We start from the raw sequence: 12,267 nt of genomic DNA on the forward strand, positions 1-12,267 counted from the left end.
AATGCCTAAACAAGATCACTTTTCCTTTTTCAAATCAGCGAAGGATTGCTACTAGGATACAACAAAATGCATTTCCTACACACACACATTCCTGCCCCTTAAATCTTACTTAAGAGCAGACAAAGGAGGCACAACACTGTCAGGAAATTACTAATCCTCATGACATCTCTTGGATGTTGTGCTGTATTGGCACTACGACATCACAACTGCTCCTCACCAGAAATTCCCACTTGGGTGGGAGAACAACTCAAAGTCATCATAAAATAATTAGTGGCAAGGAAATATTCTCAACCGTTTATCACTTCACACAATCCTGGACAAGCTACTAATGTGATCACCTTATAAAGTCACAGAATTTGATCTTTTTCTGCTGGGCTGTAAAGCAGTCTGCACTAAAGTCCAAGATTATTAGATGAGCTCATTCTGTACGACACTCAGGAGGGAAATCCCAAATATTTTTGCTTTTACGTCACATCTTACAGAGGGCTAATAGTTTTCCACATATGCCAAATCAATCTGTACAGGAACACTATGGTTTAACTTGTAAAATCACCAAAAACACACACACTTCAGTGTTAGAACAGCTGTGCATTTTGCTTCCAGATTCAGAACACCTACCCATGAAACATGGTTCAAAAATGAAAACTGTACCAGCTAACAGATTAAAGACAATAATCAAAAGTTATAGGACAGTCCTGAACCGTGTAGTCACTGTAGAATGTCACAGACACGATATTCTGCAGGTGTTCCCAAATTTTGGGAAGCAATGTTAACAAAGTCAGTTAGCAGTGCTGCTTCCTAAAGGTATGAGCTCATTAAAAACACATGTTCCATAAACCTTACCTGAAGAGCAGACAGAGCCACAGCACTGCAGAGACAGATGAGGGGATAGATGGGAAAGAGAAACCTCTCCTCTTTGTGGGGCTGACTGAAGAAAATCATGATCCAAATGTACATAGGAGCTAGTGTCAGCCAGTAGGGACGGCCCAGGTTCTGAACTGAAAGAAACAAACACTCAGCAAAGTAGTAATGTAAGAATGAGGGGTTTATCCTATTCTCCCTCCTGCACAATCATATCTCGCATTCAAAAGCCCATTCTTCAGACCCAAACCATTGCCTTCAGATGCAAACACACCATGTTCTGAGCAGCTGTGTTGCTACAATCCAGGTAACATGTCCAAACAGTCAGTATAGAATTTTGATCAGACTTTAGAAGACCAAAAGCAGAAAATAAGGGACTGTGTTACTGAATTGACACATCTAAATGAGTAGTCAGAAATACTAGACTTTCTGCTGTGCGTTATGCTATACATACAAAGATCAGAAAGGATCTCCTCTGGACATACCCTTCCATTTACAAATGGCTGTTTAGCGACTGATGTTTCCACAACCTTCATTGCTTCATTACAAACATAACAGCATGAGAGGTCTCTCAAGCACCTTCTGCTTAACGGAGGAAATAACTGATTCAAAAATAACAACAACTACCCTGAATTTTAGTCACACTGAGGAGGGTTGACAATTTGCAGTCTCTTTTCTGCCCCCTTGCTACTCCCAAAAGCAGTTAAGCAATTAAGCTGACAGCATTTCACAGACAATAAGAACAAAGCACTTGGCAGAACTGCTACTGCTGTTATGTACAAGACTACTAAGTGAACAGCAGGAAATCCTGCATTTACAGGATCTCCTGCTGTTTTACTGGTTTCTGACAGTATGTCAGTCATATCCAAGGAACACATATAAGCAAATACCCATTAACATATATTTTCAGCAAGGATGATGATGATATTGTTTCTTGTATTCTGTAAAAAAATCAGAGCACAAAGCACTAACTGGACTGATAAATCTGGAGGCTGCTGATGCTTAATGAATCTTCATTAGGAAAATGGCAGAGAAGAATTCACACTTTCTCAACACCTCTTCCCTCTCTAGAGTCACTTGCCAAACGTCATGTGTTTAAACTGACATAATTTTATTTAAGAGAAAGCCCAGTGTGAAGTAGGGAATAGTCTGGTTCCTCCTTTCTCTACTCTCAGTATATCCACACCTATGGGGACTCTTCCTAAAATATGGGGTAGCAAGACTGTCCTGCCAGGGCTCCGTCCTATGAATCCTGAAAGAGTGCCTTTCACAGTGTACAGGAGAGTCCAGGTTCAATCCCAACATGATCAGCAGCAGCAGAGACCAGAGGATGCATATTTGTAGACTCAGCCCCAACAATCAAAAAGGAAATAACTCTGTTCTCTCAAGCTCCTGCAGAAAACATTCTGGCAGTGGTATAAAAATGTAACAACAGAAAAGCCAGCAAAAGGTGCCCATATAACTCTAAAGGCTACCGCTTCTAGCCACAGATAACATGGAAACAAAAATGAGTACATCGTGTCTTTCCCCCTTAACAGTTCTTACAGGGCTATTTCTAATGCATTTGCATGTCTGGCTGAAGGTTATGTACCGTACAACTTGTTAAGCTTACTTGGGATATGGATGGTTCAGCCTTAATAATGCATTGTTCTTCTTGAGGTGGAGGCAGGGAACACAGGAATCACCCTTAAAGAGAAAAACATGTTCCTGCCCTTTTGCAGACGGCATGTAAGTAGATGCATCTCACTGCATGTTCTTTCTACACAGCAGCTCCATCGTGGGGTCAATACTGACCTGAGCAATGAGCTCCAGGAACTTTTCCACTATTCCAAAGACTTTCCCTGAACCTAGTTTCATTTCCAATAAAGGAAAGCTGCTCTTTGGCAGGCAACCTCTCCCTTTAGTAACAAGGTTGAGATCCGGGCTGTCTGTGCTGGCTCTCACAGCTGTCTTGCACTCACCATGAAATTTCTGAAGCAGACACTCCATGAAACAAGTCAGTGGCAGCACAAGCAGTGCCAAAATAAATGCTACGTTGAAATTCAGAAAGCCATTGATGAAATAGAAGGACCAGGGTTCTGTACCTAAAGGATGAGAAAAGGAAGCAAGAGTTTTTAAATACAATCCTGTATGAGACCTAGATGTAACAGCAGCTTTGTTCATTCTCTGCCTGACACAGACTGAGATAATCAGCAGCAGACATCAGTTCTCCCCATTGTAAGCATATTAGAAGCAAAGAATGGAAAGGGTGTGGACAGATCTTATAGCTGGACAGAGGATGCAGTCCCATGGAATAAGCCTGAGCCATCTCAAAGTAGTCTCATAGTTCACCCACAAAGCTGCTGTAACAGTAGCCTGAGAGTTAGTCAATAGCCATACAAAGGTACGAGAGTATCATGTCTGCCCAAGAAACGTCATTGTCTTCCTTTTCAGAAATTAGTTTCTCCTTCCTTTTTCACCAGGTCATAGTCACCATCACATCTGCTGCTCATGAATCACAGGCCACTCTAACAGTCAGCCTTGCCCAGGAGCGTTTTGTGACACAGAACTCACCCTTGCATTAAGAAAGCCTACACAGCAAGAAAGCAGAGGCAGAAACTTGTAAAACTACGAAATTTGACTCCAAATTCATTCTTTCTAATTGCAGAGAAGTAACAGAGTAATAACACAAAAACACACAATGTTAGTAAGACATTATAATTCTGAAGTGATGATGTATACTCCATATTGGCAGAAATGAAGATGTACTAAAAAGGAACAAGAATAAGAGTTCACACTCACACTCCACCTGAACAAAGACTGTGCCACTGAAGTTCATCCAGATGCTAGTTTTGGTACCTCCTTAGCATCAACACTATTTAAAATGTCCCTACTTCAATTTGTTCTTACAGTATAGCTTCAAACAGGAACAAACCAACTTTGCCTCCTAACATGAACATGACATACTTGGATATTGGTTGCAAGCTTCAAGTTTACAAGAATGTAAACGGAAAGAAATTCCAGTCCAACTGTCATTTATTTGGACTCCTAATTCAGGATGCTTAAAACCCTGAACAATAAAGAATGCCAGTTCCTCTCCACACATTTGCCACTCTCTCAGTGTGATTAGCTCAGTCAGTAAATGACATGCGGAGGCTTTAATCACTGCACTGTTGTGACATGTGTCACATGCCACAGCAATTTCCTGCAATCACAGCCACTTAAATAGGGTCCATGTTGAAATTAATCAGACAACTGAAAAGCAGCGAGGGAAACCCAAAACCTCTACAGCTCCTACAATTAAATATGATTAGAAGCTGCACTAATAATGTCAGAAACATGTAACTGGAGTTACTAAGGCCAAGTCCAAACAATTGAGGTTCATTTAGGTAACCTTTAGCTATTAGCACTGAAAGCAAATAGCAATTACAGATTTGGATTTGGGGGAGTAGGGGGCCTTAAGAGAGTGAATTACTAGAAGTTCACCTTCTCTCTCCCTCCACCCACCTCACAATTCTTGCAGATTCCACATGAACACAATCCTCAGCCTGAGAAAGGCTGAATAGGGGATACGGTAGATTGAAAGATATGTCAAGTGATGGACATGAGGGAGTCATCTGTATGGCAACATTGCAATAGTGCCAGCATCCCTTCCTCCTTCTCTAGACTCTGTTGGTGACTCTCCATATTTCTATTTAGCAATTCTAAATAATCACTGTGGCAGATCTTAAACACATGCAGAAAGCAGATCATTTTAGGACTGAAGCATACTACCCTTCCTAGAAGTCAGGGCTGCTGACTGGGATATGTCTGTGAGGGAAAACCTGAGGCAGTCTGGAATATCACACTGTAAATCTTCCAGTGGATATCTAGAAAAAGCGTGTGTAAAAGGGGCTTTGGTTTCTCCCCAGCCCTGCTGCCCCCAGATTCTCTTCTGAGGCAATAGTACAGGCTTCTAAATACTTGCAGCAGGGTTAACACTGGTTAGGCCACTCTAGTAACTGCTTCTGTGGAGCACCAAGTCCTCTCCTTACATTAAATGGACTGGAACTGGGTTCCGTAGCCTGCTTCCCCATTCCCGCTGCTATAAACAACAGCCACTTTATCATAGAAGATGCCAGGATGAGATAGAAAGCCTCTTAAACTGATATAAACTGTTACCCTCCAGTGTTTTCTGGCTAATTAAGCTGCACAGCACAGCCAAGTCATAAATCTTTAAAGGGTAGTAGCAGGGACCATACTGTCACCCTTCTACCTGCCCTGGCTGCTGTGGGAAGTAAAGAAAATTAACTATGGCACTCTCTAGTCTGGTGTCTGATTTGGTAGCCTAGGACTCGGGAATGAAGGACACTTCATGAAGCACACCTCCTCTACAATGCAGATACAGCTTTAAAAGTCCATAGGTGTTCTGAGGGACTCTGCTAATAAAGAGGTCAGCTGGTCTGAAGCATAGCTTTAACAAAAAGGCTACTGTCTCAGATTTTCTCAAAGTGTGACTAAGTTGCCCTTAAGAACTAAGCACTGGAACCTCCCCTCCTTTTCCAATGACAGATTTTCTTCTCTGAGTGAGGACAAAAAAAAAAAAAGGGAAAAGATATGAGAGGAGAACAGTGCATTACACGGGCAAGTTAAATAATTCACAGACACCCAGGCAAAAAGCAATAGGCCTGGTTACTGTGATGACTCACCGATTCAGAGGCATTCAGTCTCAATGCCTCCCAGGGCAAAATGCTTTTATTCTTGTTACCCACAGTGACTCAAGGTGGTTTGAGAAAGAACTGCAATACAAAAAAAGAACAACCCCATTGCATACAAGAAGTCCTGGCCCAGAATAACACCTTTCAAGCAGGAAGGGACACTAAGGAACTCTCCATGCACAGTACTGATGCTTCCACAGCATCAACTTCAGACCATGACAGAAGATGTAACTTCCTGCAAGTATCCCACATGCTAAAGCTGAGCAGATGTGGTCTGTAGGAGAGAGACTGATGAAAGCAGTAGGAAGAACACTGCAGCCTCATAAGTTCATGGCACTGTGGTTTCATGGAGATAAACAGTCGGAAGCACTGTCAGACACCGAGCCAGAAACTAGTTTGAACTTCATGCTCTGTGACAGGCTCCGGGAGCACCTGTAGAAATCAATCTCGCATGGAGGTTAATAGAATTTAACAAGCTACCATGCTGCAGCTTGACCACAACAATGGTGAGGGTGGCTCAGGACGAAGCACAGGAGTTGTAAAACAGGCTTAAAATAAGGTGCCCCACCCTATGTTTGTCACATGCAAAATGCCTGCATGAAGACAGGAACTGTAGCTCAGCTGTTAAACAGTAACTAAGCCGCAATAATTTAATCTGAGTCACAGCCCTCATTCTAAGCAAGTCTGATTCAGTGCTAGTATAATAAACAGTCGTCTTTCTGCATTTCATTTATTTTCACTCTATTTAAGAACCAGGACTCAACAGAGCAAGGTGTCATATAAACAGCTGCAGCACATTCTGCCCAAGCTGAACAAAGCTTCCCAAAGTGCCAATGCACTGCAAGTCACAGCCAAGGCTCCCAATCACAGGAAGTGGGACAAAACTCTTGTCACAAATTGTGCATTCTTAGAACATACATACACAAAAACATCCCAAAGCCTCAGAATCAGGCTTAGGGATATATGCTTAGAAGCTACTTTCCCTTGGCTGTAGAAACCTAATCACCCCAGGGATATTCATTGCACAAACTGTAATTATCCAGGGCTGTATTGCTAAAGAAAAGAAAAAAAGAAAAATTGAACCTTGTCTCCAGAACTCCAGTCTGCAGGCAAAAGGAAAAATACTGTGGTGCTTACACTGAAGATGTTATAGGTTGATGACTCTGCAGCCTCCAGCAGTTCTTGGTCACACCATGTGAAAGTTGGGAAATCCCTGCTCCAAAGACAAAAGGGACTGACCAGCCTTTCATCTCACCTGATACTGTTACTTTTCCCAAGTGTTTTGAAGCCTCTAAACACATAGCATTGCCCTGGCCACACTGCATTAAAGAGCAATTTCAAGCAGGCTCTTTTACTAGCCTGTGGATATTTGAATGTCATTATGAGTAACACACTTCAGAATAGAATGGTCCCTGGAGGCTTCTAGAAGCAACTCATGCACCAGTGTGAAAAAGGTCAGGCACAAGCCCATGCCAAAACCTATCAGAGACAGAGCCTGGAGTTTCCTTAAAGAAAATTCACAGCAACAGACTTCAGAGCCTTCCTTCAGAGATGAAGAACCATGGCAAAGCAGCTGTTGCCCTGCTGTGCCACAGCACAAGTAACAAACCACTCAGCACCACCCAAAACAGCCCTTCAAATGAATGAACAAATATGGCCTGCAGGGCACTGCCAGAGAACGTCTTGTTGCTAACCACTGCTAAATCCCTCCTACAGTATCTCGACAGGGCTTAAAGATGACAGAGATGATGCAGGGACACTGCACCCTAAGCTCCCTGAAGTTTCCTCCAGGCCCTCTAAAGCCCTGCTAAAAATATAATACTTTTCTACTCTTCAGCTCTAGAAGTATATGATATGAAAAACTTAGTGCAGTGGTAGCTTCCAAACAAACAACATAGCATTGCCATCAAGGTTCAGACCTGAGATTTGGGTTACATAGTATCCTAAATGGACAGTACCAGGGAACCCCTCATAGGCAGATGATTTGCCTGCAGATTAGATGCTTTTATGGTAACCTTAGATTCTGCTTGCCAGCAAAGCCCAGGCCGTATGCTGCCAATAAGCAAGGAGGTTCCCAAGGCACAGCATGGATTCAGGAAGTCTGCAGAGACCCGATGTGAACTGAAACAACTATGATTTCTGCACTGTTACCCTTTCTCAAGGTTCTGCACCCTAACTGTAAGGAACAACAACCAAGAACAACAACCAAGAACTCAGTTAAAGCTGACAAACACACACATGTATCACTTGGGCCCACTGCACTCGCAGCATCCAGACACGTTTACTACTAATAGTTTGCTGCTGCCACGCTGAGGCATCTCATGACAGTTTACAGAACTTCAAAGGGAAAAAAAGCAGCTTAACGCGCAGCGTGGAGAAAGAAGTCAATGGCCTGCGGATTCCCAGCTCGAGAGAGACATCCTGTGGCAAAAATCTGTAACTGCAGGCCTTTGGAGCTTGCAGGCTGCTTTTGCTTTAGCGTACGTCAGAAAACGGATTGACCGTCAAGACCTGCTGGGTCACAGTAGCAAGAAAGCCGCCGACTCCCTTCTTGTCCTCTTATCAAACTCACCATAGAGATCAGGTCCGTGAGAGGTGAAGACATTGTATAAAACAATGTTGAGAGGTGCAACTACCAGCTTCCCATAGTAGTAGCTGTCCACAACTACCAAGGGCACCTGGAAGAAAGCATCTATTATTTAAAGTGCCAAAAGCTTTTGGATGGACTGCCCAAAAGACCCATGTGATTTTCTTAATGGAACCCACCCCTTCTGTTGTAAGCCTAATCCATGCCCTCTTTCCATTGTTACAGGAACTTACCAAAAAGAGGATCAATGACACCACACACCAGTTTAGGAAGCTCTTCCACCTCTGTTTCAGTATCAACAAGTCAAAGGCAATAGGAAGCCTGAAAGAGAGACCAGGCATCAAACAGAGACTGTGTCTCTCCTTACTGCAGGTTTTCCTGCCCCTTCAAAGCAAGCAGGACAGTAGCTGGAAGAGAACCATCACTTCACTGGGCTCTCTTCCTACTCCATATTCCAGTCATCCAACTCAGGTCTTACTCTCAGTATATGAGGGTCAGGAAATCTTCCCAGCCCAAGTTCTTCAAACGCAAAGAAATCAGGCTAAGGGAGCCTGTAGCAATGACCCTGGACTAGGCTGGCAGCTCAGTCCCTACTAGCTTCTTCCTCCAGCTCTCTGGCCCCTACATTCTCCCCAACCAAGCAAGAAACATCTGACCAAGTGCAAAACTCCTGAGCCCTCCTCTCCTTACCCAAGAGCTGCACTGAAGGGCCAGCCCAGAAGGGCTCCAGCAGCCACCCCCAGCACTGCTACAGAGGTCTTGTCCATATACCAGCCAGTCATGGCAATCACTGTGGTGTACATGCAGAAACTGCTTGGGAGGAAAGCTGCAACACAAGAAAAGAAAGGGGTTAGTACAGCTTTCCCACAGCATGAGAACTGCATGAGGCCAAGATAAGGCTAATCATCTCTCATTGATCCCATTGGAGCTGGAATGCTATACTGAACACTCTCATTTCAGTGAAAGACAAAAAAAAAAAAAAAAAAAGGATTCTTCTTCTTGTTCTGCCAAAACCAGAAATACTTCCTTTAAGTCTGAAAGCTTCTTTCCTCAATGGCACTCAGCAGTGGTAACCAGTTGACAGCATCTACAGTTACCACTTGTAACACTTGCTGCACCCTCCATATTCTGCTAGGTTGACAAAATGAAACGAACCTGCTTAAGTGACAGCAGAAAATGTGAGCTGACTGGGCACAGTCCCTGAGAAAACTGAGCAGAGTCTGGTGGGATCTAAGTGAAGAATGAAGAGACCTATGACACTGAAAAAAAGGGAAGGGAAAGTCCTTTCTCCACTCATCATAAACAAAGAAAAAAGGTAAAATAGGAAATCTCAGCATTCATAAATTGTGGTATTTCCCTTTAAGTTTCTGCATGCACACAATGCAGAAAACCTTTGCTCAAAGTCTCTCTTTGCACTTTACTCAATACCTACAGCAGATGTTTTGTAAGTCTTACAGTGGTTGGCTAGCCAAATGGGTGCAACCAGCCAGAGGGGAAAGAACACAAAAGCAAATGACAATGCCAAAATACGACCCTCCTTCCTTGGATTAAAATACGTTCAAGGAAGATAGGCCAAGACCCTGTTTAAAGGGCATGGCCCATTGCAGAGAGACTGGAGGCAGCAATAGAAACAAACATGCCCTGGAAGCGGCAAGATACAAGAGAGTGATGCAGGGAACATCATTTGAATCAACACTTACTCTGTCATCACACCTGCCATGAGAAATACCTGCAACAGAATACAACAAACGGTTGCTAGAGAGATATTTTAGTGCTGTGAATTTTCTTTTCTAGACCCATCTTTGGTTTCTACAGACAAAGTAATTGTTAGTGTCACTGCTAAGCAAACTTACCTGCAGATGAGCAAAACATCCCAGTGCTGAGTACTAAGAAGGCCAACATCAGCCGGCTCACATGTAGCCCAAACTTCTTGCACACAGCCCTAAGGAAGCAAGAGAGAATTAGAAACCATAAAAATATCTATGTAAGATTTTCACCCCTCAGAAAATCCCATCATGCAAAAAGCCACAGTGCACATTCTTAACACCAAACTATTGCCAACAGAAAAGTTATGCAAGGTAATAGTTCGAAAGCCACAAATGAAGAGGCAGGAGGTAAAAATAAAAATCTAGCTTAGATGAGGTAATTTTATGTTCAGGCTGCTGCTTTTACTGGATGTAACCACTGGCAGATACATTACAGACAGCAACAATCAATGTATTCCATTGCAAACACAGCAGAGCTCAGTTTACAATACTCCCACCCTGCTTGCCAGTATCAGTGAGAAAAATCAGTGTAGTCAACAAAATGCTGGAGTGGACATGTGGGTGACAGATCTAAGAATACAATTTTGTCCTAACAGTGGAATTTTGACCAATATTTCATTAAGTTATCACAAGGACACATATTTTCAAAGTTCACTCTGAAGCAGGCCAAATTACCAGACATCTACACACAAGCTTCAAAGTGTATTTCGTGTGGCAATAACTGAATATGTTACTCACATTGCTCCAAAACATTCACTAGAATTCATTAGAAGTAGACTGCTTCTAATACTCACTTGTAGAAGTAGAGTTCACAAATGCAGCTCAGGAAGGCCAGGAAGCATCGGAGGAAATAGAAGATAAGAACCTAGGAGACAGAGACACAACAAGATTTGCAATGAAGCTTATGCACCTATTACTAACAAGGCAGTCCCAAGAAAAAAGTTCTGAACAGGATGGAGCAAATTTGACAGTGGTAAATAAGCCTATTCTGGTAGACTCAGATCCCACACCAAAGGATGCTGAAGAGCCTGTCAGCTCAAGGCCTAGTCCTCTAACACTGAAGTCCTTTACAACACAGAAAGTGAACACAGTCCACAACTTATCGGAACTACCCCTCTTTTGTTTTCTGTTGTGCAGAAACATGCAACATATGGCAATAGATACCCAAGCAGAATGCACATTCAGTGCTTTTTCTTTTACATTTCTGTGAGTTCAGTTTGCAATATCCCTTGCAAAATACTAATTAATTTTTTATGGTTTATTGAACAAAAAAATCAAAAGTGTCATTGATAGCTGGCATAGAAAACAATACAGTCTTCTAAAGCATCAGGGTGAAACTCACAGGGCTAAATGAGAGCCTGTGGCTGCCAAGTAACTGTCCCCAAGGCTTGCACACATTCAAAGGGCCATGGAGCTACCAGCCTGTCTGGGAAAGTTTCTCAATCAAACCAGAGCCTGACAGCATTTCCCGCAAATTCCCTGTCACTTTTCCTTGGATCCCCTTAAGTCAGCTCACAAACCCTTGTAAAGCCTTACAGGGAGGTTTGTGTTTGTAAACAAATTAGTGTTTTGTAAACACTGATTCTCTTACCTCTGACAACAGACAAAGCAGCTGTTTAAGACAGACCAAAGACATGTTTAGTCATCACAAAAGAAGCTTTCACACATCTGATTTACCTTATTAGTTTGTAGAACTCTAGCATGGAACAAGGCTGGTAAGGCATGAAGCCACAGGTAAGCATAGGAGCGGATGGCATATGCTGGAGAGTATTCCCATGTCTGAAACCCCTTCCCATAAACGAGGTAGTGTGTCTGCAATGGAGATTAAATAAACACGCATCACACAGAGTAGACAGTTTTGCATTTCCCATTTCTGAATTCCTGAGGAAGAAAATTTCTCTTTGAAACACAGAGATGTTTCTAGCACAAGGTTCTAGATAATTCTGCATTTGCACAGACCAACTACAAATTCCCAACTATCTCCAAGGAGAGAAAGCCACTTACCGGTTCCCAATAGTTAAACGTCTCATCACAATCAGAGATGTTGCTTAAGAGAGCTGCACAGAACCTGGCTGAGATGAGACACTTGAAAGCTGTTGATCCCTCAGGGGCCCAAACTTGCCCTGCTTTGCTCCCAGATGACCTAGTCCAAAGAAAAAATACAAATAAGCACCAAAACTCAGTAACAGGATTGAGACTAGCAACGTGACACTAGGTAAAGAACCAACAAGCATATTTGCGACTCTGTCGTTTAAGCACTGTGTAAGTACAGGTGAGTCTGCCACTCACTGCTTTCTTTAGGGGATGCCAGTCCTCTCCCAAGGAAGCACCATTATCCCCCCTTACCATACCTAAGCAACGGCCTCGAGTGCTTAAC

The 12,267-nt window shown here is 42.9% G+C and overlaps 1 protein-coding gene across 1 annotated transcript in view; it reads right to left on the minus strand.

Moving 5' to 3' along the window:
- ALG9 (ALG9, alpha-1,2-mannosyltransferase) overlaps positions 1-12,033 on the minus strand; it is a gene marked incomplete at both ends in the record, with an annotated part of 14,768 nt that extends 2,735 nt beyond the window's left edge. Inside the window, 9 exons of the mRNA XM_010291601.1 lie at positions 844-998; positions 2,823-2,945; positions 8,110-8,215; positions 8,358-8,445; positions 8,815-8,950; positions 9,978-10,066; positions 10,685-10,755; positions 11,568-11,702; positions 11,895-12,033. Coding sequence (XP_010289903.1) covers positions 844-998; positions 2,823-2,945; positions 8,110-8,215; positions 8,358-8,445; positions 8,815-8,950; positions 9,978-10,066; positions 10,685-10,755; positions 11,568-11,702; positions 11,895-12,033 — 1,042 coding nt within the window. The remainder of the gene's footprint in view (positions 1-843; positions 999-2,822; positions 2,946-8,109; positions 8,216-8,357; positions 8,446-8,814; positions 8,951-9,977; positions 10,067-10,684; positions 10,756-11,567; positions 11,703-11,894) is intronic.
- Positions 12,034-12,267: the final 234 nt, after the last annotated feature.

The sequence above is a fragment of the Phaethon lepturus genome, unplaced genomic scaffold (assembly GCF_000687285.1).
Source record: "Phaethon lepturus isolate BGI_N335 unplaced genomic scaffold, ASM68728v1 scaffold56247, whole genome shotgun sequence".
In the NCBI taxonomy this organism is placed as follows: domain Eukaryota; kingdom Metazoa; phylum Chordata; class Aves; order Phaethontiformes; family Phaethontidae; genus Phaethon; species Phaethon lepturus.